The sequence below is a fragment of the Brienomyrus brachyistius genome, chromosome 14 (genome assembly GCF_023856365.1).
Source record: "Brienomyrus brachyistius isolate T26 chromosome 14, BBRACH_0.4, whole genome shotgun sequence".
NCBI classification, from domain to species: Eukaryota; Metazoa; Chordata; class Actinopteri; order Osteoglossiformes; family Mormyridae; genus Brienomyrus; species Brienomyrus brachyistius.
Genome location: NC_064546.1, coordinates 21,400,880 through 21,425,396, shown reverse-complemented (window position 1 = coordinate 21,425,396; position 24,517 = coordinate 21,400,880). Strand labels below are relative to the sequence as shown.

Genomic DNA, 24,517 nt, shown 5'->3' with positions numbered 1-24,517 from the left:
CGCTGAGCTGTCCCGGCCCGCCCCTGAGCCCAGACAGACCAGAAAAACCTGCTGGTGTCAGAGCGGGGAAGTACGGCAGCAGTGCGACTGTTTGGCTCCTCGGCGTCGGCTCCACACTCCCCCTCTCTGTTCTCTCGCTCTGAAGCTGCCCCCTCCCTGACCCTTCTGACCAGGCAGATTTCCTCCAGGTTCCGCATTTCAGGCTTAATCGGGCAGTTTATGGCAGCCGGGTTCCTGGGAAGGTAAGCAGCACCTTCTCTCTCTCTCCCTCCCTCCCTTTCTTTCTCTCCCCCTCTTTCTCTCTCTTTCAATCTCTTTCTCTCACCCAGTTCTCTGAGCTCTCTTGTCCATTTTCCCAGCACAGCTGAACTGAACAGGAGACCTAGAAGGCATTGTGGAAGGTGGGGCCACCGGGGGCTCCAGGTGGACCCAGAGAGCTGACAGGAGCTGTGTGCCGATTTGGGCTTCAGGATGGGGGCCGGCGTGGGCTGTCTCTGCTGAGTCCAGGACCCCGAACGTCTAGCTGTTGGCTCTGGGTGTTGCCGCTGGACGCCATTCAGGTATACCTTCCATCCTAGTGCCTGACAGCTAAGGTGGAGCAATCCAGTCCTCAAAGCAGACGACTGGGTGCCGTCATTAAAGGAGTATTGTTGCGGATCGAGTGCGAAAGTAAGAAAACGGGGGATGTTGTTTATAAAGAAGTTAGTAAATGCCACGTCTGAGGCCATTAAACAGCTGGAGAGGGCTGAGAGTTCTATTAAAAATCACATGGTGAAATCCACCATGTCAACTGGCATTCTCCATGGGGAGGGATTCATCAGCTATTGATTGGGCAGCGGCAGAGATATAAAGGCAGAATTCCCAGAGCTCACTCTTAGCAGAGCGGCTTGCTAATCACGCGTGGTGACAACTAGCGCTGTATGAGGACGTGTTCCTTTGCATAAGGGTGTGACGTCTCTAGAGGATGAGGCCTCTTCTGTGATCTGGAAAATGCGACTGAGCTGAGGAAAGGGGCGTAGCAGCTACCCCTGGCAGCGCTTCATGCTCAGGTGAAAATCCGGACCTAGCAGCCGCCCCCACTGGCCATAAAAGCTGGCAGGCAAATATTGATTCTGAGTGCAGAGCAGCTTGGGGTTTCTACGGTTACCACCGGGTCACCTGCTCCCCCCCAGCCATACATCTCTAACCACGTGACCGGGAGTTTGAAGCGTCATTAGCATAAGTAAATATATCACTGTATCCTATGTGATTTTTCACAGGGATACTTTACATTCTTCCTAATAACTGTAGTTTTATGAGGTTTCGGAAACACCTAAAGCCAATTCCGCGTATGCTGTCATAGGAAGCCGTTCAGTCACATGACCTCACGTGACAGCTGGTGTGAGGGACGATGTTATCCTGCCTGAGGTGGCCGTCCTCAGCTTATTTGTGAGACGGGGCATTGAGTGACATTTCAGAGGCAGCCAGGACTAAGCTTCTGGTCCAAATGCAGCTGTCACAGTTTGTCAGGCTGAAACACAATGCAGGTATTTCCCGGCTCTTCCCATAGCTGCCCACATGTGTTGGGATTTACTCCGACTCAGCAAACCATGATTACATGGTGTAATTAATTTGCTGATCCAGTTCCTGATTCTTAACGACTTACACAACCTGCGCTTTCACACGTTTTATTTGTCCATTTGCGTTTTCTGTCCCCTGTGGGAGGGGTCCGATAGGAGCTGCCCCCATCTCAGCGATTATCCCAGAGTGCGACCCGCCCCTTAAGCAAGCTCTGTACACTGGCAATAACCACCTCATTCTGTCCACAAATTGGCAAACACTGTCGAGCCAACGAACGCTGTAACTTAGGAGGTGTGCGTCTGTGCTGAAGCCAGCTGACTACTCATTAGCCTGGCCGATGATCGCCAACCCTCCCTCCTGGAAAGCTGGACGTTTAAAGCGCTCAAGCTGTACAGTGGTGATGCGGTAAGGGCCACATCGGTGCATAGTGCCAGCCTCCTGAATGTGGGGTGGTGGGTTATCGTGCTGGGTCTGTCATCGCAAGGTGCCAGTTCCAACTGCAGGGTAGGCAAAGACCCTCTATTAACAAAAATGTATACTGTTCTGGATAAAAGCTTATTTAATGTCTGCCAAATAAATAAAGACTTTATCATGGTACACACATATGGGGGAAGCTTTATTGTGGTACACACACAGGGGAATTGTGAAGCGACGTTTTAGTGTGGTTCACACGGGAATACTGAAGGAGGAAGCTTTATTGTGGTACACACACAGGGGAATTGTGAAGGGACGTTTAAGTGTGGTTCACACGGGAATACTGAAGGAGAAAGTTTTTGTGTGATACACCCACAGGGGACTAGCGAAGGGGGAAGCTTTAGCATGATGCACACACAGGGGACTAGCGAAGGGGGAAGCTTTAGTCTGGTACACACATGGAACTAGCGAAGGGGGAAGCTTTAGCGTGGCACACACACACAAGGGAATTGTGAAGGAGGAAGCTTTAGTGTGGTACACACAGGGGAATAGTGAAGGAGGAAGCTTTAGTGTGGTACACACACAGGGGAATAGTGAAGGGGGAAGCTTTAGTGTGGTACACACACAGGGGAATAGTGAAGGGGGAAGCTTTAGTGTGGTACACACACAGGGGAATAGCGAAGGGGGAAGCTTTAGCGTGGTACACACATGGGAATAGTGAAGGGGGAAGCTTTAGTGTGGTACTCACACAGGAGAATAGTGAAGGGAGAAGCTTTAGCGTGGCACACACACACAAGGGAATTGTGAAGGAGGAAGCTTTAGCGTGGTACACACACAGGGGAATAGTGAAGGGGGAAGCTTTAGTGTGGTACACACACAGAGGAATAGCGAAGGGGGAAGCTTTAGCGTGGTACACACATGGGAATAGTGAAGGGGGAAGCTTTAGTGTGGTACTCACACAGGGGAATAGTGAATGGGGAAGCTTTAGTGTGGTACACACACAGGGGAATAGTGAAGGGGGAAGCTTTAGTGTGATACACACACAGGGGAATAGTGAAGGGGGAAGCTTTAGTGTGGTACACACACAGGGGAATAGCGAAGGGGGAAGCTTTAGCGTGGTACACACACAAGGGAATTGTGAAGGAGGAAGCTTTAGCGTGGTACACACACAGGGGAATAGTGAAGGGGGAAGCTTTAGTGTGGTACACACACAGGGGAATTGTGAAGGAGGAAGCTTTAGTGTGGTACACACACAGGGGAATAGTGAAGGGGGAAGCTTTAGTGTGGTACACACACAGGGGAATAGTGAAGGGGGAAGCTTTAGCGTGGTACACACACAGGGGAATAGTGAAGGGGGAAGCTTTAGCGTGGTACACACACAGGGGAATAGTGAAGGGGGAAGCTTTAGCATGATACACACACAGGGGAATAGTGAAGGGGGAAGCTTTAGCGTGGTACACACACAGGGGAATAGTGAAGGGGGAAGGTTTAGCGTGGTACACACACAGGGAACTAGCAAAGATGCTGATGTCCAGGTCAGCAAAGCCTGTTTATGGAAATCAGCCAATTTAACTGGCAATTTTTCAATTTTATTGTTATGCTGTAACAAAATTCTATGCCACCCATTGAATTCAATTAATATTTTGGGAATGTGTGCCACATATTATCACTTTCTGAATTTAATGAGCAAATTTATTTCAAATGTATTATTTAACGTTTCATAAGTTAACACTTCTAGGCCACCATACAAAACATGGTTTTCCAAAGAGTGCAGCTTATGGTGCCGTATAAAATCTTATTCTTCCGCGGCTCCTGAGGCACCTGCAGAGCTGGGGGGGTCGTCGGTAAGATCTCTCTGGGGCGCCTACTCTAACCTCGGAACCCTATCCCATTTGGATAAGAGGACCTAGCATCCAGTGACGAAGCTCCCAGCTGCCCGTTAATAACCAAAGAGATACCTTGTCTTTCATCCTTATGTATAATATCACAGAGGTTTTGACAGGGATGCTTTGTAATTCTACAGCATTACACTCCCTACCTGGGAGTGACACACATTTGGCCACATTCATTTCTAAACCGGAGACTGTGGGAAGTGTCTGCATACTAGCCGTGGCCTTAACAGCCTCATTACCTGTGTGCGACCTGCTGATCGAGACCATTTAAATACCACGGAACTATACCTTGAAAATATCATCTTTAATGTGTATTATTTTTAATGGCATAATCTGAGGCACTAATGGAAGCAGGAGGGGTGACGGTGCCTTGTACATGGTACATAACCCAGAGACACTCATCAGAGCTACTGCAGCCTGTATACAGGCTCTGACGGCGTTATAGAGCAATTCCTAACCAAATGGCTGAATCGTTTTGAACATAAACCTATGGCTGACAGTGTAAAATGCTTAAATAAAATCAATAACCATAACAAAACAGAGATATACAGGCCTACTTATTCTAATCAATCAATCAATCAATCAAAAAAAAACGAATCTAATATTATTACTAATATGTCTCTCTCATAAATCTATACTGTTCTTCATCAATAATAGTATCTAGTCCCCTTTTCAATCATATGGATAAAAATTCATAATACTGAGCCTCATACTGAACGAGCCGCCCTCATATTCACAGGCAGACCTTCTCAGTAATGTTTACGCCATGAACATGCCCAGTGATTCTAAGTCCAGTCTTCTAAACTAAAAAAAAAAAAAAAAAGTTTTTCTCACCATGTTTGCCCCCCCCCCGCTCTCTCTCAGCTCTCTCCGATGACCCCCCCGCTCTCTCTCAGCTCTCTCCGATGACCCCCCCGCTCTCTCTCAGATCTTACCGACGACCCCCCCCCTCAGATCTTACCGACGACCCCCCCCTCAGATCTTACCGACGACCCCCCCTCAGATCTTACCGACGACCCCCCCGCTCTCTCTCAGATCTTACCGACGACCCCCCCCTCAGATCTTACCGACGACCCCCCCGCTCTCTCTCAGATCTTACCGACGACCCCCCCCTCAGATCTTACCGACGACCCCCCCCTCAGATCTTACCGACGACCCCCCCCTCAGATCTTACCGACGACCCCCCCCGCTCTCTCTCAGATCTTACCGACGACCCCCCCGCTCTCTCTCAGATCTTACCGACGACCCCCCCGCTCTCTCTCAGATCTTACCGACGACCCCCCCGCTCTCTCTCAGATCTTACCGACGACCCCCCCGCTCTCTCTCAGATCTTACCGACGACCCCCCCGCTCTCTCTCAGATCTTACCGACGACCCCCCCGCTCTCTCTCACATCTTACCGACGACCCCCCCGCTCTCTCTCACATCTTACCGACGACCCCCCCGCTCTCTCTCAGATCTTACCGACGACCCCCCCGCTCTCTCTCAGATCTTACCGACGACCCCCCCGCTCTCTCTCAGCTCTCTCCGATGACCCCCCCGCTCTCTCTCACATCTTACCGACGACCCCCCCGCTCTCTCTCAGATCTTACCGACGACCCCCCCGCTCTCTCTCAGATCTTACCGACGACCCCCCCGCTCTCTCTCAGATCTTACCGACGACCCCCCCGCTCTCTCTCAGATCTTACCGACGACCCCCCCGCTCTCTCTCAGATCTTACCGACGACCCCCCCGCTCTCTCTCAGATCTTACCGACGACCCCCCCCTCAGATCTTACCGACGACCCCCCCGCTCTCTCTCAGATCTTACCGACGACCCCCCCGCTCTCTCTCAGATCTTACCGACGACCCCCCCGCTCTCTCTCAGATCTTACCGACGACCCCCCCGCTCTCTCTCAGATCTTACCGACGACCCCCCCGCTCTCTCTCAGCTCTCTCCGATGACCCCCCCGCTCTCTCTCACATCTTACCGACGACCCCCCCCCAGATCTTACCGACGACCCCCCCGCTCTCTCTCAGATCTTACCGACGACCCCCCCCACTCTCTCTCAGATCTTACCGACGACCCCCCCCTCAGATCTTACCGACGACCCCCCCCTCAGATCTTACCGACGACCCCCCCGCTCTCCCTGTGTTCGCATGGGTTTCCTCCCACAGTCCAAAAGTGTGTGTGGTAGGTTAAATCGACGACTCTAAGTTGGCCCAGTAATTGTGTGCGTGTGACTGTGTGGCTCCCTGCACTGTGTTGGCGGCTGCCCAGATCTGGTTCTTGCCTGCGCCTGTTGTTCCTGGGATGGGCTCATCCCCCCCCCCGCGACCCCGGTTGGGATTAAACGGTTAGAGTGATGGATGGATAATAAAGTCAGTTACTGCTCATTAAAATCCATTCTATAGACATTTGTTATGTCATCAATTATTTTAGTAATTTTAGTTTTTGAGCTTCAGCACTTAATTTTCCCTTTTTAATAGCTTTGGTACTTTTTTCAAACTTTTTTCATCATTCCCCAGCAATGCCCAAAAGTACGAGCAGCAGCACGTCTCCAGTACTTAAATCAAGAGCTTTTAATGTAATATCTTTAAACTTTATTTAATTTCCAGTACTTACAAATATGATTAACAGTATTAGAACCACTTATTCCAGACCAAAGTGAAATAGCCCTCTGGTCCATTAAAACAGCCAGTTCAGTGTGTACAGAGTAAGTTTTATCTCGCACACCCTGGATGTTAACCGACAATCTAGAAGGGATTGTTTAGACTGATCTGTTCCGCTCCAAGCCGGGAGATTTACGTCTCCAAAAAACCAAAACTCCAGTCCTTAAACACATATTTAGGCATTAAAATCACCCCCACACCACTTTTGCACCAGGAATCTTACATAGTACAAGATTAACTTTCCACTCAGTTCTTAAAAAACAGAAGATTATTCTTCAGTTTAGTATTGGTGGCATAAATTTTAAAGAGAATTAAATGAAAATTACCAACCCTAATCTGAGGAACTATCCACCGGCCCTCCATATCCATCTGATGACCATGAATCTGCCCTTTAAATCAACTTTTCAAAATAGCCACCCCTGCTGACCAGTTACTGCCACATGAGAACCAGACGTCATTTCCCCTCTAAATCCACCAAAATTTTACATCAGAGAAACTTGAATGAATTTCCCGTATGAACTAAAATTCTGCATCTGAAGCGGAGAGCTGAAACATCAGAGCTGTGAGCCAATACCAGCTAGGGAGCTGGATAGCCTGGGAGGATGTGGCCAACAGGACCATCGCGGGGGCGGACAGGGGAAAGATGCCCCATGCGAGGCAGGGTCTCCTTATCAGGGCCACATATGACAGCCTTCCCAGTCTGTGGAACTCAGGCCAGACTTGCCAGCACTGCGACTTCCATAACATGATCTCGCGTCATATCCTGTCTGAATGCAAGGCAGTATTGCAGCTAGGCGAAATTCTGGAATCATGGAAACAAACCTCGCCAGCCGGGTACCATCACAGCGACTGATTCCGCTTGTTGGGCAACGGGACGAGGCTCAGAGCAGTAGGACAAAGCAGTGGAACATGAGAGCTGACTTTTCCACCTGGGATTACTATGACCTCGCTACGGCCAGGCAATGTAATCTGATCCACCTCTATTAGGACAGTCATTGGGCTAAACTGACCATTCCATGGCAAGAGGGAATGGAAGCTGCCTTCAGGAGAAGGAAGGAGGTGTAGAGAGAACTGGCAGCTGTGTGCTCACAAATGAGGGGGGTCTTCACTTATTCAGTGGAAGTTAGTTGCAGAGACTTCGCTAGAACATCCAGCCAGCAGATTATGGGGACTGCAGTCCTCAAGCTGAAGAAGGTTCTGAAGAAGGAGGTAGAATGAGGGAGTTTTCAGCTTTGGCTCAGAAGAAAAGACTAAGCGTGGGGAAAGCAAGGATCCTCGGGCTGCCTGCAGGGAGACATCTCTACCGCTGCTCCATCACCTGAAGATGTTCTGGGATTATAGGGGTGAAACATCGGTGCAGGTTGGCTTCTGGCCGTGACGGCACCATCCGATGTGCGTCCGATGTGTGTCCAATGTGCGTCCCAGGTGCGTCCGATGTGCGTCCGATGTGCGTCCGAGGTGCGTCCGATGTGCGTCCGAGGTGCCTCAGGAGGAGACGTCCGGCAGGTGGACTCACCTGTGCTCACATCCACCTTTTTTTGACACTACTAGAACAATGATTCCCTTTTAAACTGATTTCTTATACCCCGGACATTAAGTGACACTAAAATAGACACAAAGCCATAAAAAAAAACCCCCTAACCCTGAACTCCAACTTACCTTTTTATAACTGTTCTCACAACATTAGGACTATCGACTGCCTTTATGACTAATTGTAAAAATCCACACACTCCTTATCATGGTTACATAAAGGAAGCATGCATGTCCAACAAAACATTGTGCAATATTTGAACATCCATTATGGAAAAAAAGGATTAACGTTCAGTCAATTTTTAATTCCTTTCTATTTACAAACGCCCAGCTGCCTATAAAGTACCCAGAATCCTCTCCTTCTCATCTGCACCACCAATGTCCCCCAGCGACTATGCATCGCTTTATCGGCTAATGTCACGTCTTCCTTGATGCAGAAGGTATTATTTTTGAGATACTCCTTCCTCTTTGGCGCCGTTCCACAGGACATCTCTTGCCGTTTTGGAGGGGAATCTAATAGGTTTTGCTCTTGGTGTCTGGCCTTGTCCTCCCCCCTCTGGGAACCTTCCAAGCTGATGGGCCCCTTCTTCTCCTGAAATAACCGTCTGAGGATCCCTTTCAGAGGATGCTGCTTGAAGCATGTCCCGAACTGTAGATTTAACATTTTCCTCCGTCTTTTCGACTACTCCCCCCGAATGAAGATTGGACCCCCGCCCTTCCCCTCTCTGTCTCTGTATTTAAGCTCTTTCTTAAGTTCTACTGCTTCATGGTGATGATATTCCAGTGATTTTTATTTCAGATCTTTTTTTTCAGTGTTATATTTCACAGCTTCATCTGTTTTATTCTCTTGCTCTTTTCATTTATCCTGTTTGTAAGAATATAAATAATATTGTCCGGCAGCTCTGCCAAAGTGAAATCCACACTCACGGCTTTTCCCTGTTCTTTCCGAGTCTCCTTCAATGACAGCGTATTTCAGCAGAAATCACAAATTTCCTCCTCATCAATGTGAGCCTGGCAAGCATAAGAATATGCATCTCTAATTTGCCTGTGTACTCTGTACTGCTGTGTACTGTGTGCTGCATACTGTGTACTGCATACTGTGTGCTGCTTACTGTGTACTGCGTACTGTGTACTGCATGCTGTGTACCATACTGACATACTTTTAATTCAAGCACTTCCTGTCATCATGTTTAGCAGGGGTGGCCTTTACAGGGGCCTGGAGAGGATGCAGAGCTCAACGCCCCACCCAGTGACTAACCTGACCACGCTTGCCCAAAACACCACCACCAAGTCGCACGGGCAGATCCTGATGCAGAGTGCGTACCTCGCTCTGTGTGTGCAGGCATGCGAGTGCGTACCTCGCTCTGTATGTGCATGCATGCGAGTGCGAACCTCGCTCTGTGTGTGCATGCATGCGAGTGCGTACCTCGCTCTGTGTGTGCATGCATGCGAGTGCGTACCTCGCTCTGTGTGTGCATGCATGCGAGTGCGTACCTCGCTGTGTGTGTGCATGCATGCGAGTGAGTACCTCACTGTGTGTGTGCATGCATGCGAGTGCGTACCTCGCTGTGTGTGTGCATGCATGCGAGTGCGTACCTCACTGTGTGTGTGCATGCATGCGAGTGCGTACCTCGCTGTGTGTGTGCATGCTTCATCTGCAGGCAGGAGATCTCACAGCAGAAATGAATGTCACCTGCTGAGATTACAGCAGAGCTCAGCTGACCTGTGACCTCCTGCTCTCCCTTTCCAGGTTCTGGGGCCATGATAGCTGTCATAGTCATTGGGATCGTCATCATTCTCACCATACTGCTGATAATTCTGAAGACCTACAACAGGTCAGGCCACAGGGTTCTGTGCTTCTCACCAGAGGCATGTCTCTGTCAGCTAATCGAATGCAGTATGTAGGCTAAGGCTGTTTTTAATATTTAGAAGTAATATCAAAATATGGAAATGAAAGCCTGAATGGTTCTTGAGGAAGAAGAATGTGAATGCAAAGGGATGGACCCGGAGGGCCCGGTGGGGCCCGGCGATTTCTAACAGTCTGCATGTGTGACGGTTGTGTCCCTGAACAGGAGGACGCAGGCGACCCGCATGCTCCGAGGCTCCAGGCCACCCAAGAAGTCGTCCACGGTGCACACCAATATGCAGCTACACAGCCTGTCCGCCAGCCCTGCGATAGGCGGCTCGGCACAGTTGCAGACCAGCGCAGAAAACGGCTTCCGTCTGCCCAGAGCTGAATGGAGCAGCATGGGTGGGGCAGGCGCCGAGTGGGACAGCACAACCAGCGGCTCCACGGTGGCCGCTGTGCATGACGCCCCACCGCTGGAGAACACGTAGCCAAGGGCAGCACTTGGGACCTCGGACAAAAAGGATGCTGGGATAGGCTGGGGGAAGAAGCAGAGGAGACTTCAGTCAAACTTGTCACATTCGGCTGGGAGGGCGATCGGCGGTAGGACGTGATGGCAGTGAGGCAGTGAGGTGCTGCAGTCTGGGTCTGTCAGACAGAGGCTCATCCTGAGCCTGAGACGGAGCCAGCAGAAGTGCCTCCCGGCCTGTTCCTCATCCTCTTACATTATGTTTATCGGAGACTCACCCAATTACTGTGTGTTGTAGTCAGATAGTGCATTACGCTGAACTGTTGTACGTAACAGCTCTTAGTAAGCAGTTTGACTTGTTCGTTCGGGTCTGTGAAATTGGCATGTAGTGTATGGATAGTCTGTGCGGTGTCTTCATGTGTATCTCCGTCCGGTGACGCCTCTGCTGTGATGTCAGCGATGAATTGGCTTAAGAATGTGGAAAATGTTTGTAGATGCTGGTACTGCTGTCAAACACAAAGCGGACATCACCACCACCATCAGTACGTAGTATGAAAGACTGTTGTTGTGAACACAAGATCAACACAATGATAGTGTCGTCATGCTCTCAGAAGGTCTGAACAATGCATTCCAGAAATGCTACCCATTCAGCCGCCATTGAGTAGTAAATTTATGGCTCTTTCCCACTGCCACCAAGGACTGTCTCTTTGTGGAACAGCTCAGTTTACCACTGCAAATTATGCAAGCTGTACCTACGCTGACATGTCTGCCGTCTGATGGATCAAAATGCATGGTGATATGAGTGTTCTGCGTTGATATGCCTGGATTATCTGAGAGAAAAAAATGCGTATTCTGTATATTTATTTATTAGTAGTATTATCGCACCTCCTTCTTTAAAAAATACTGAAGAATGGCTGAACGGAATGGCTTGGTAAGGTATATTTATGCAAGCTAATGCTATTTCCACTAGTGTTTGATGGTAACATAAGATGGCGATTCTCACAGACGTGCTAGCAGAAATTAGCACATAGTGAATCATGATACACTCTGTGTGAACAGTAAATAAGCGTCTCTTCGGTTTTACGTCACTGTCGCTCTCCAAACTCGGCAACGCCTTTACCGGGCCGACCCTTCTGCAGTGGAAGCGAGCTGGACCCACACTGTAACTGGTGCCTCTTTGCTGTACGAGTCGTGTACAGCTCAGTTCCTGTATGCCAGGCGAAAAGTGCCAATAGTCTTTCTTTTGGGATTCATGTTACAATTTGCTTCGCATGGTTTTACCTACTTAGTTCGATGACATGACGTTTGGTTCTCCGTTTCATGAAACTGGTCTTAATGTCACTGATTGGCCCATAAAAATGTCAATAGTAGGCCAGCTGGTGACCCAAATAAATGTGCAACTTTTGCATGAAAATTTTGTGGTTTATGTTTGGCAAAGCAGGCTGTGATCACACGGACAGAGAAGTCAAAAGAACATTCCAGTGTGGTGAGCCCAGCCACCACACCTGCTCGTCTCCGTCACTGTCAGAGAAGCGCTTTTGTTCACGCTGCCATTGCAGGTCAGGGGTGAGGAAAGTGGCCACGTGATCTGCAGGAACTGCCCACGTCTTCCCTAGGATTACTGCCATCCATCCCGGTCTTTCCTTAGCACCATGCTGTAATTCTGCACTATCAAACAGCCTTGTTGGTGGCATGATGAAAACCTACTTTGTTAAAAAGAGAGAAACAAACAAAAACCCATTTGTTTCAGGCCTAAATGGCATCGTTCTGCTATGGGGGTAGGGAGGGCAGGCGCTGCCCTTGGCCGTTGCACAAGCGCTCTGCTGCTGGCATTCCTGTGCGAGTTAAATTAACTCACATTTACAAATAATTATTTCACAGCTCTTAGAAATGAAAAAAAATCCTGGCCTCCAAGGTATCTCAGAAAAGAAGCGTCAGAAACCGTGAGCCGCAATTCTAACTAACAATCTGTGTTTAAAGTCAGCCAATGAAATTACACTGCAGCTCCTCATACACCTAGTATCTGCTTTCACTTGAAGGGACCCAGCTTAGACATATACATTCTCATTATGTTTAATCTTAAACTACTGTAAACAAAAAAGATATATGATGCCCGTGACGATGAATGAAGCTTCGTCGAGTTCATGTATAAAGAAAGCAAACAGTAACAGATTTATTTGAAATCAGAATTTAGTAGACGTGATTTCACTCATTCGAAAAGAGATTCGTCCACCCATTTTCTGACAACTTATCCTGGTCAGGGTCGCGGTTTTGTGGCATCACCAGGACATTCGTGAAGGTGTCCAATATCGGCGCTTTAAATTGCCTGAATGCATGATTTAGTGCAATCGTCCTGTTTGGCCGCAGCGCCACTTAGTGGCCCTCTGTGGAATTAAAGGGTCGGTGTGCCGCGTTGCATTCTGGGTTACGGGCACCTCTTCCTCCGTCACGCAGTTCTCCCCTCGCATAGAAGATGGACGCGGGCTTTTTCCGCGTGAGTAACATAAACGCCGCTATTTATTTCCTCGTTTACTGCTGCTGTGTTCGCTCAGACTTTGTTAGCTTTGCGTTCCGGTATTTGCGTAAGCCGTTATGCTGCGCTTTTTCGCCAGCGAGCCGGGGTTACACCGGCGCCATTCCGCGGCGAGCGGGGGAAAATGGCGGCAATGTAGGAGCACAGAGCAGGCGCCTGGGCCTCTTTCTCCCAATCCGCGTATCTTACTGGAGCTCGGGCCATATTTGCCCGCTTCAGCCTAGGCGCTGCCTTCGATACCGGTGGGGTCCCTCTGTACACCCAACCTTGGTGGGCTAACCCTTTCCTTTCCTCGTATCCCCGCTAGCTAACTCGACCCCTCAACTCCGAGCAGTGCCCCGTTTCATAGTCCCAACGTGGCGCTGTCCGGTATAAAGGCGCTGCATTACGGTTTTACCCCGTTGTATGTTAACCTCCCCGTGATTGTGCTACATTGCTAAAGGCTAGCAGCTGTTCAGCCTCCCATCCGCCGACCCTCAGTGAGGGCCCGGTAGCTGTAGGCCACTGGGGCCTTTATGTTAAATCTTGTCGGGCCGCCTGCAGGGTTTTGTTATCCGGATGGCTTTTAAGTTAGGGTTACATGGTTGAGGTTATTCGGATGGGCTAGATTGCGGGGTCGTCACCGGGCCCTGCTCGCGCGTGAACCTTATTCAGTGGCTGACTTATTTTCCTGAGTATAATGTGCGTCGTAGGGGAGCGCGTGTCCTACGTCGTACCCCCACGCTGTAATTATGTTTGCGGGTAGGTGCGCGTCAGGCTACGGCGTGGGTTTTCCGCAGAAGTATGAGCTTAATGCGCCTGTCCGTTGCACAGGGCACGAGCGCAGAGCAGGATAACCGCTTCAGCAACAAGCAGAAGAAGCTCCTGAAGCAGCTGAAGTTCGCAGAATGCCTGGAGAAGAAGGTGAGCGGGCGGACCGATCGGAGCCGAGCCGGCCTGATCAGGGGTAGTCCGGGGCCGCCAACCATTGACCGTCTTCCTGTTTGGTTTTCAGGTGGACATGACCAAGGTGAACCTGGAGGTTATCAAACCCTGGATCACCCAGCGAGTGACAGAGATTTTAGGGTTCGAGGATGACGTCGTCATAGAGTTTATTTTCAACCAGCTGGAGGAGAAGGTACTGCCATCAAACCTGTATCTGCTCCTCTACTCTTGTGTTCAGATGAAGTGTAGGTCTTCATGGTTCTTTACCATGTGGGTATGAGGATGCAACCGTAACAATGATAAACCTTCCAGTAATTTATCTTAGAGAGATTGCATCTGGTGCCGTACTGGCCTAGCTACACATTGGGAAAGCAAATGTCTTGCAAAAACAATTGTTACTGTTCTGTGTGACAGAGTGCCTTTGACAGCAGTTTTCTAATGATGATGTGATTTATGATTTAAAAGGCCTGAACCAATATGGATGTTATTCCTTGCATCAGAAGTATAGCAACAACACCTAATTAGGTCTCACTGAGCTCCAACTCCTTTGATGATGCAGTATTTGTTTGGAGGTGAGTTGTGTGCAGGGCTTGGAACCCGTGACAGTAAATAGAGCATTTAGACACTGTCATGTCTCACATTTTCATTTTTTTAAAAACAGGAACAAGACTGTACATAGGGCTGGGTTTTTGCACTAAGTAGCACGCCTGTAAAAGCCATTAAATTCTGTTGAACTTTCTCAAAAGCAACAGCGTTGTCACAGACAAAGTAGCCCAATTCAGCCTGATAGTACTATTTACTGCATTGGTTTGTTTGTAGGTTTCATTTTCTCATTTTAGTCCCCTTGTTTGAAGTCTCATCTCAGGTCAATGGTAGGGGTGCACCGATCGATCGCCCAAATAGCTTGAGGTCGGCATTGGATGAGCTTCTCTGTTCGGGCCCTGCTTCCCAGGCCTTTCAGCGTCCTCTGCCCGTGGTGCCTACAGCACACGGTTGTCTGGGACATTAACTTTGTATTTCATGGTGTTGCCCGCAGCAGTGATAGTGATGTCTCGCTCCCCGTCCTTTTTAAAATAAGCTCTTTGGAAGGGAGCGCACATGTATTCCATGGATCAAACAGCTGAACAGAATAGTAGGCAGACGATGCTCATCTTACAGGAGTAGAGGGTTTCATGTGCTGTGGTCTGTAGTTGTTTTTAAGCATAGATGAATGGTATGCCTCGCCCCCCCTTGAAAGTTGACTTTGCTGATGTCTGTTCAGTTAATCTGATTTACTGAGAGTTGGGCTAAAATGTTTGTACGGACTTATCCACACTCCCTTTGTATGACTAAAAAGTTCTCATCCATACTAACAGTGAGTTTTTATGTTTATAAAAAGGCATCACGTTGCCAGCAAAGGCTTTCCTCAACGTCATTACTGTGATTCGTTTTGGAAGATGGTGGTCTAAGGACAGCCTAGTTAAACGGTTAATTAAAGCGAGTCCAGTTTCGGCTGCCTGTTTCTCACTGTGGGTCCCTCCGCGGCTTTTTTCCTGAAGTCCACTTCCAAGTTACTGATTCTTACTGTGTGGTGTTTTTGATGGAGTTTAACTCCATTTAAGTTAATCTTCCATGAGATTTGTTTGCAGCTTAGATGTCCAAAATCGTAGGGTTTTCTCTCATTTTGTTTTTTCCAGTTCTTTTCTTTCTTCTAGCAGCCAGGCAATGGGGGGGTTGATACATACCAACTGTTGCATTCTGGGAGCTCTCTCGTGTTGCAAGCGTGTCAGGTGTTAATTCCCTTTGGTTAGGGCAGCCTTTTGTGTACACCGAGCACACTTTCAGGATCACAGAATGGGCCCTGTACCCCTCCCTCACCATCGGTGCACCCCTAAGTCTTGTTTCTGAATGTTTTGCTTAATATTTGAAGGTTTTTGATCCATGTGAAGGCTTTGATGGCATACAGCACAGGTATACTTTGATCATCTTAAATGGAGGAAGACGCCTAAGCAATGAATATCTATTTCAGCACATGCTTATGTGAGCTGTGGGAATCTAGATTTCATGACTGTATATGAATGACAGCACATGTAATGGTAAAGGGTAGCTCTTATCTGCTGTTTTCTCAGAGTAAATGAATAGCAATCTTCACTTTTCTTATGGCTTGTGTACTCATTATTGCTTGTTCGTTTTTTGCAATTTAGATAAATGGTATAAGATTAAGCTCAAGGTGGTTGAGTCTCAAGCAGTAGGGAGGCGGAGCCCAAGCCCAGGAAACGTCTCTCTCTGCAGGAGGCTCCCAGACCTCCAGAACCCCTGGGACACCCGGAAGACACCGGAACTGTACTTGCTTTGTCGGTCTCGATGCACCCTGTTCTGAGCATCTGGTTGCTTAGAGACAAAGTGACTTTGATGGAGGGGGGGGTGGGTGGGGGTGGGGGTGGGTACAAGCCAGACTCTTAGCAGACAGTGCGAGGGTTTGGTTCACAGGTACTTGGCCAGATAGGTGTGAAAGAATGTAGCTTTTAAAACACCCATCTCCATCTGCATTCTTTAAACTGCTAGGCAATTCTTTTAACTTGTAATGCATGCAAGGAAGAGTTCTGTTTGTTTTATTTTTATTTTTCTCAGTGGAAAGCTAGTGTCAGCCCACTCATGGTCCCGACAAGCTAAATGCTCAGGTTTAATGCTATCAGAGCAAACAGCTGGGCTCACCCTGCCGTAGAATCTGCAGGCTCTTTGGTCCTTCTCATGATGGTCAGCAGGCTCACAGGCGAGATAGGGAAGGTAAAATGATGTCTTCTACGGCAGGCAGGCTAGACAAGAGGCAGTAGGCAGCTGAGAGCCTGTGACCAACCACGCTGTCTTCGCCTCGCATTCTGAACGGGGTGCCTGTCTTTGTCCCCCTGTGTCTGTGTTGCAGAATCCAGACAGCAAAATGATGCAGATCAACTTGACTGGCTTCCTGAACGGGAAGAATGCTCGTGAGTTTATGCGTGACCTTTGGCCCCTGTTGCTCAGCGCCCAGGAAAACATTGCTGGCATCCCCTCTGCCTTCCTGGAACAAAAGAAGGAGGAGATCAAACAGAGGCAGGTGAGGTAGCCCCCTCTGCCGAGGCAGCAATGAGTAAACAGAAAACGCTTCTGATTGGATGGGGCTAATGTTGCTTTTATGGGTATCTATAGATTGAGCAGGAGAAGCTGGCCTCTCTGAAGAAGATGGATGACGAAAAGGATATTAAGGAGAACCGGGAGAAGGACCAGTCCAAAAGCCCGAGGAGGTGAGGCATCACCTGTGGCTGTCATCACATCCTTCTGAGTGGTCTCTGGAATACATTCTCCAGAAGTCTCTCTCTTTGTGCTGTACTCTTAAGAGCCTCTGGTGGCCATTTATAGGAAGCACAAGTGCTCCTGTGTGTCTTGTTGCTCTTGTCTCTCTTTAAATATTGCTTCTGCATCCTTGGGTCACAGGAGGAAGTCCAGGTCACCATCACCTCGGAGACGCTCCCCAGCCAAGCGGGACCGGAAGCGAAGCCACTCGCGTTCACCGCGGCGCAAACCCAGCCCGGCACCCGGGCCCGGGGCGTCTCCTCTCAGCCAGCTCCGCAACCCAGAGCAGGCCCCGCCCGAGCCGGACCAGTCGGAGTGTGCCAAGCCCAAACTTCTCATCCAGGAGGCCTCCTCCACCAGGTGCGGATGCCGCTGTGCAGTAGTGAGCCGTTTGTGCTGATGCAGCCCTTCTGTGTGGGTCTCTGTGTGTTTAGGGATTTAGGGGTAAGACTCAATACGAAGGCACGTTTCGGACCTCGCTGCCAGAATGCAGGTTACATGTGGTCCCAGCTGGCATCCCCGAGAAATGCCTCAACTCATTACCGGCACCTGAATACCTGGGCACCAGCCTCCTAAGGAATCCCAAAGATTCTCCAAAACCATTCAAAATACCCAGTTTTTCTTGAACTATTTGTCAGATTCCTCATTGTTCGATCGCTAAAGACGCGTCACCTCTTTGATCCACTGCCACAGTGAGGGAGGCTTCACTGACTTCCGGTGTGAGGAACCAACCCTCAAGTAGTTTCAGAAGTTCCTTAAATAGTTTCATGTGTTCTCATGCGGCTGGACCACAGTGACACCTCCTGCATTCGCCATCTGTCTCTGGGAAGAATTTCACTAACTTGGCCCTGGATAGGTGTAGGCGATGCACAGCCTTAAATTGCATAAGATGGTGTCTTGCACAAAAAAGAAGCATAGATGTATTTAATGCAATTCTGCCAACTCTCACCAGAAATCTCTCAGCCAGTATCCTCTCCCCATGCAGTCTTAGTGGAGGCCAACAACAAACTGTATGGTCTGAATTATTGTCTGTTTTAGAAATTGCACTTTTAATGTATGGGTTGGAATGCAGTCGATGCAGCAGGACTCTGGAGTGGAAGCTGAGGAATAGATGGAAGGTGCTTTCTAGTAAATCTCCGAGCCGGTCGCTGTCTAGATGAGTGCCGTTGTGGAATATTGACATTTTTAAACACATCAGTTCAGCGAAGTACATCAAGAAAAAGGTCAGAAAGCATCACCCCGCTGCTTTTCCGCAGTTTAACCCTCTGGGGTCGAGTGCACCGTCGGCCATGCAGCATATTTTTTGCGTCTATTTCAGTTTATATCTCACTGAAGTCTTTATGTAGAAACATGAAGAAAACGCTGACTGTCTGTAATCTGTCTTTTCAAAATGTCCATTGTTGGAAGTAAAGTTTTCTAAAATTAGGATAAATCGGCTAAAACATAAACCATGTCACCTTTGTTCTACCTGCATCGGGGGCGTGTAGTGCTGCCCTCACCTGAAGATCACTATTCGCATTATAAATAGCCGCATTAGCGTGTATTCAAACCGCATTCGCATGGTAATTTGATGAACAACGCAGCGGTGAAACGCGATCCAGATACATCCCCATCAGCGCCATAAAAAGGGAGGGGGATGTGGCCAGGTGTCAATGGCTCATTCATACACATAAGTTGCTACATATTCAATGACAGGAGCCCAGAAATAGTGATGTGAGTTAGATTTTTCTTATCAAACTGAATGTTGCAACTACACCATTTAGTCATCTTCATGTAGCCAAGACTTTGGAGATCAGATATCTGGGATCAAATCAAACTGCCACCATTGCTTACTATGTACTTCTATAATGTTTCTGCAAGTGTAAAACTGCATTTTACAATGTCTATACTTTGATGTCAAATTACAAACTTCACTTTAATCTGACATATTTACAGAGCACACTAAGATTAAGATGAGTCTAATGCCAAAACAAATATATAAGAAATCATTTATTTACCATGAATTAAGTTTGATACTGAATGAAATGTGTGATCATGCCCCTGTCAGTGACAGTGTGTTCCCTCCCCCAAGACCCCAGAGGGTTAAAGGGTGAATCACTTTATGATGAAGGAAACTGAGGGAGTCTGAAGTGTCTTCTAAACTGACTCCATATTTAAAGTGAATTTTCACAATGACATTTGATGTCAGCTTACCGAGTTGAAGTACCCTGGAGAATTTTATGAAGTCGATTCACATTCCATCTCACAAATGGGTTGTGGTTATTTGTTTGGGCGTCCATTAGAGGCATTTAGAGATGTTTGCTGCCCAATTTGGTCAGCAAACATCTCCCTCTTTGCTCTGGGCCTCTCAAAGATTTTCCTTGCACCTGGAACTGATGCATCTCATCCTTTGATATATCACTGTTTTTTAAAAAGACTGGAAAAAAAATTGATCTGAAATAGTTGTAAGAATTTTTGCATTAGTCATTTTAAGTGAGGATTTAAGAGGGTGTATCAGCTGAGCATTGTGCTGACGGTGTGTGTGTGCGTGTTTATGTGCTGCCTCGCAGTGACCTGGTGAAGGAGGTGAAGCCGGACTCCGCAGCAGAAGCCCGGGAGCCTTCCCCAGACAAGTCCTCGCGCAGGGAGGAGAAGGCCAGGCCGCGGGACAGGGAGAAGGAGGGCCGGCGGGACAGGCCCCGGTCTCGGTCCCGCTCGCGCAGACGGCCGCGCTCCCGCTCCAGGTGGGCGGCTCGCCTTTAGCCCTGGCTCAGCACCTGGGGCCACTTTCCTGTTCGTCAGCTTAATTAGTCCCTTTGAGTGTGTTCCTCATTATTTGTCAGCTCATCAGCAGAGATGGACCCTGACTGCCAGCCTGATTCCTCTGCTCCTTCTCCTCAGGTCCTATTCCCCCCGTAGGAGACAGAGTCCCCGCAGGCGCACATCGCCGCGCCGCCGGAGCCCCCCCAGACGCCCCCCCCCTGCACCCAGACACCGGCGGAGCCGCTCCCCAGCCCGCCGGTGAGTCTGAGCTCTGATGTCACGCTTCCCAGCGTGCCCAGTAGGGCGGCATCCCCGCGGTGTCTTTATGCCATGCTCTCTCTTCCAGCAGGCGATCCCCATCCCCCTCTTCATCTGGCAGCAGCTCTTCATCCTCTTCCTCACGGTCTCCTCAAAAGAAAGTTCTAAAGCGTGTATCTAACACACCCCCCCGGAAGCCTCGTGGGGCCCCCGCCAGTCCCGCCAGGAGGCGCGGGGCGCACGCCACCATCTTGGAGCCAGCCCCCCGCCCAAGGGCCGCCGGTCTGCCTCTCCCCGGACCCCGGCGAGGCCGCGCCTCAGTATCCCCCTCCAGGTCCTCGGGTAAGGAGGGTGATGGAGCTTGTGATTGGCTGCTTGGCGGCTCAGCACCACCACAGCAGTCCTGTTAAACATCTGTCCGTCCCCTCTGAACCTCAGGGTCTAAACGGAAAGCAGGTGTGAAGAACGAGTCCCCGTCTCCTGCTCCAAAACCCCGACGGTCGGATCCCTCAGAGTCAGGTGGGTGGCTGTTGCGTGTGTGCTGCTGTGACCGCCACTAGAGGGCGTGTCTGCCTGGTGAGCCGCGCAGGTGCGCTGCAGGAGTAAATGGGCGGCACTCAAAGAAAGCAGAGGTGGCCTTTTGATGCCGGAGGCTCAGGTGTGTAGAGCTTGCCGAGTGCCTTGTGCAGCTTTACCCTGGCGCTCTGGCGATGCACTCGGTGTTGTCTGCGTCTCGTCGTGTTTCCCGAGCACTGAATAGCCACGCCTCCTTTGCGTTTCAGAGGATGATAAAGGTGGGAAGGGGGCTACAGCAGATTCTGTGCAGCAGCGACGTCAGTATCGCAGGCAGAATCAGCAGTCTTCCTCAGGTTACGACCCTTTTATCTCAGTACTCCACCTTCCCTGCACACACCCATTCTGAACTAACTTTTCGTCCTCATTGGTCTTGCCCGGCGTCTCCCCCTGTGGTTTGTGAAGTGGTCTGGCCCATCGTCTCGCTCGGCTCCTGTCTCCTCCTGACATGTTAGCTTACCTCGGTGTCTGTTTTATTCCCCTTTTCTTATTCTCTATGCCCTCGCTGTGAAAGGGCACCTTGTTTGACCTGCCCCTTGATTTTTATTGTTTTTTACAATTTTTTTCCCAGACACTGGGTCCTCCTCATCCTCTGAGGATGAAGGGCCAAAGAGGCAGAGCGCAGGCCCTGCAGCCACTGCCAGGAATGGCGAGATTAAGAAGCGCCGCACGGCCTCCCCCAGCCTCGCCCCGCCGCCGGCACAGGGACGCCTCCCCCAGGTATGAAGGGGGGGCCTGGAAAGGCCGCTCTTGGTGTGTGACTTGGGGACGCGGAGTTGGGTCGGGAGACGTACCTGTCGCAGCGAGCCTCGGTCCGGCTGCTTCAGCTGGGCCGGCGTGTTGCATGTTCGTCACGCTGCTTTGCGCCTCCATTTCCCAGGAGACGCCGCACGCCTTCCCCGCCGGGCCGCCGTCACCGCTCACCCTCACCCCCTCGGAGGAGGCGCTCTGCCTCCCCACCCCCCCGCCGCAGGTACGTCCCTCATCTTTCCTTTGTTTGCGTTCAGCTGCTCTTCCAGCGCCTCATACATGCTGCTCCCTCCCAGATCCCCCCACCCCCCCTCCACGCAGGCGCTCTCCGTCTCCACGGCGTTCTACTCCCCCCCCATCCAGAGGCGCTTCAGCCCATCTCCACTGCCCCCCCCTAAGCGGAGGGCCTCGCCTTCTCCGGCACCCAAGCGTCGCACCCTCCAGGTCCCCTAAACACCGAGGCTCACCACCCCCAAAGCGCCGGGGCACCCCGCCTCTGTCGGCCTCGCCGCCCTGCCACCGCCGCAGCCCCCTGCTGCCCGCCGGGAGGCCGCCCAGGGATGCCCCGTTCCCCTGCACCGCCAGGCTCACCCCCACAGCCGCAGCGGCGCCATTCCCCATCGCCGAGTCAGAGGCCCATCCGCCGTGTGTCCCGCACCCCCCGAGCCCAAGAAGGTCAAGAGGTACTGAGCCTGGCTGTGGGCGACATGCCACCTCTCTCTCTCTCTCCTCTCTCTCTCCTCATCTCTCCTCTCTCTCTCTCTCTCCTCTCTCTCTCTCTCGCTCTCTCTCTCTCTCCCCCGCTCTCCTCTCTCTCCTCGCTCTCTCTCTCTCTCTCGCTCTCTCTCTCGCTCTCTCTCTCTCTCGCTTCTCTCTCTCTCTCGCTCTCTCTCTCTCTCGCTCTCTCTCGCTCGCTCTCTCTCGCTCTCTCTCTCTCGCTCTCTCTCTCGCTCTCTCTCTCGCTCTCTCTCTCGCTCTCTCTCTCGCTCTCGCTCTCTCTCTCGCTCTCGCTCTCTCTCTCGCTCTCTCTCTCGCTCTCTCTCTCGCTCTCTCTCTCGCTCTCTCTCTCGCTCTCTCGCTCTCTCGCTCTCTCGCTCTCGCTCTCTCTCTCTCGCTCTCTCGCTCTCTCTCTCTCGCTCTCTCGCTCTCTCGCTCTCGCTCTCGCTCCTCTCGCTCTCTCGCTCTCCTCGCTCTCTCTCGCTCTCTCTCGCGCTCTCTCTCGCTCTCGCTCGCTCTCTCACGCAGCCCATGTGTTTCAGGACTTCTCCGAGCCCCCAGCCTGTGAGGCGGATGCCATCTCGCTCCCCCGCCAGCCTCCCCTGAGCCGGCGATCAGGAAGCGTCCTGCGGCACCTTCCCCGCCCCCCCTCCGCCGTCACCCTCGCACTCTGCCAGCGCCTCCCCCCCGCCCCCGGCAACCAAGGCCCATAGTGGCTCTGCCAGCCCGTCTCCTGCCAAGGTGCGTAGCTTTACCTGGGTCGTGGGGCCGGGAGAGCCGCTTCCTGTGGCCTCGGGGTCTGGGGTGGGGGGAGTCACTGGCTCAAGCCTTCCTCCCCCTGCAGAACTCGGACGTTGAGGCCGGAGGCAAGAAGAAGAAGAAGAAGAAGGAGAAGAAGCACAAGAAGGAGAAGAAGCACAAGAAGCATAAGAAACACAAGAAGGAGCGGGGGCCCGGGGGCCCGGACAACGCGGGACCTGGGGGCCCGGACAACGCGGGGGCCCGACGGTGACTCCGATCCCAGAAAGGTGAGGTCTCGCCTTCCCACCTGCCGATGATGGGAGGGGCTCTGTCAGGTGGCAGGACTGTCAGGCGGGGGCCATGCCCAGCGGCGGAGTCTCCTGGTGTTTGCATTTCGGGGGCAGAACCCGTTTCTCGACTGGACCGCTCTTGTCTTGCCTTGATGGTTTGACCTTACTGTAGATTATTAAGAGTCTCTCTTGTTTGCCTGCGGTTGGTGTGACTGTCGTGGAGAGCCGCCGGGGAGCTCGGCCGGTCTTCGGGGGGGGTGGCTGGAGCGGCCTGCTTTCAGACTGTGTGGGGAGGGGGGTGTGGTGTGGTGAGCCGTAACTAATGCTGCCTTTGTTTAAGGATTCAGACAGTGAAGTAGAGGAGAGCTTGGATGAGCTGGAGAGACACCTGAGGGAAAAGGCGTTGCGCTCCATGAGGAAGGCCCACATGTCCCCAGCGGAGTCATGAAACCCTCCTCTTCCTCACCTTCCACTTTGTTTTGTCCTGTTAACTGGGTTCAGCTTAGAATGTACAAACTGCTGTCTGTTTAGGTTATTTTTCTTGTTTTCTCTTTGAGGATGGGGCTGTGTATTTTCTGTATAGCAGCAAGGGGTGGATTAGTAATCGTTTTTGGGGGGGGGGGTGGGGGGGGGGGGCAGTGTTTTAAGACATGCGATGGACTCTCTGGGTTTTGTGCAGGTTTGTTTCATTCGCTCTGTTCAGGAAAGACTCTGCATGCCTGCAGCCACCCCTGTGCATGACGCCCCACGGCAGAAGCGGCCAGCAGCTCACTCTGGTTATTCCTTGGATGTTTTCTTCTTGAACATGGGAGACATGGGATGTAGCTGTAACATGTAATCAGGTTCAAAGGTGGCTGTTTCCTGTTTGTGAAGAAACTGCTCAATTTCATTTCAGCCATGGCCTTTTGGGGTTGTTTAAGGCAATGTTAATTAAAAAACCAATTTATAATTTGATTTTCCCTGAGGCTGTCTGGCTTTTAGTTGAGAGCTCGGTTACGGAGCAGCTGACCTTTTTTGTGCTGTTGTGTGTGTGTGTGTGAGTATATTTCACATGTATTTAAATATCCCTCATCTTTTGAAAATGTAAAAGTTTTTGTAAAAAACGACTGGCTTTTTTTTCTTTTTTTTTTTTAATCACTTTGCTCTCAGACAGCCGGGCTTGTCGCGCTACAGGAAGCACCCTGTCGTACATTGTAGCTTTTTGGCTGCAAAGTGGGCTTCTTGTCTGTACATTCAGCCTGCACTGATCTGCTCGCTGTGCAGGCGCCCAGAGACGCCATGCTCTCTCTCTCTTGTGTGCTTTATAAGAGAGCAAGGTT

General features: G+C 50.7%; 2 protein-coding genes across 6 annotated transcripts; both read left to right on the top strand.

Annotated features, from left to right (window-relative positions):
• The first annotated feature begins 49 nt into the window (after positions 1 to 49).
• LOC125707032 (non-compact myelin associated protein) lies at positions 50 to 11,775 on the top strand. Of its 5 annotated transcripts, none has more exons than XM_048973893.1 (6): positions 50 to 242; positions 365 to 560; positions 8,378 to 8,486; positions 9,244 to 9,362; positions 9,797 to 9,881; positions 10,119 to 11,775. In XM_048973893.1, the coding sequence occupies exons 4-6, from the start codon at positions 9,272 to 9,274 to the stop codon at positions 10,381 to 10,383; spliced, it is 441 nt and encodes a 146-aa protein (XP_048829850.1). In that variant the 5' UTR covers positions 50 to 242; positions 365 to 560; positions 8,378 to 8,486; positions 9,244 to 9,271; the 3' UTR covers positions 10,384 to 11,775. The 5 variants fall into 5 exon arrangements, with proteins under 5 accessions (XP_048829850.1, XP_048829849.1, XP_048829846.1 ...); XM_048973892.1 differs by having other exon boundaries at positions 9,241 to 9,362; XM_048973889.1 differs by lacking the exon at positions 8,378 to 8,486.
• A 939-nt stretch (positions 11,776 to 12,714) lies between these two features.
• LOC125707033 (serine/arginine repetitive matrix protein 1-like) lies at positions 12,715 to 23,923 on the top strand. Its single transcript, XM_048973894.1, is given in 27 exon segments — positions 12,715 to 12,855; positions 13,708 to 13,797; positions 13,889 to 14,011; positions 16,721 to 16,891; positions 16,984 to 17,078; positions 17,269 to 17,487; positions 19,677 to 19,850; positions 20,008 to 20,127; positions 20,216 to 20,373; positions 20,376 to 20,425; positions 20,427 to 20,469; positions 20,566 to 20,646; positions 20,910 to 20,996; positions 21,272 to 21,372; positions 21,374 to 21,420; positions 21,581 to 21,675; positions 21,750 to 21,793; positions 21,796 to 21,884; positions 21,886 to 22,015; positions 22,017 to 22,109; positions 22,111 to 22,133; positions 22,710 to 22,761; positions 22,763 to 22,813; positions 22,816 to 22,908; positions 23,012 to 23,164; positions 23,166 to 23,195; positions 23,539 to 23,923. Coding segments are annotated over 27 exon segments (2,541 nt in total). The 5' UTR covers positions 12,715 to 12,834; the 3' UTR covers positions 23,647 to 23,923.
• Positions 23,924 to 24,517: the final 594 nt, after the last annotated feature.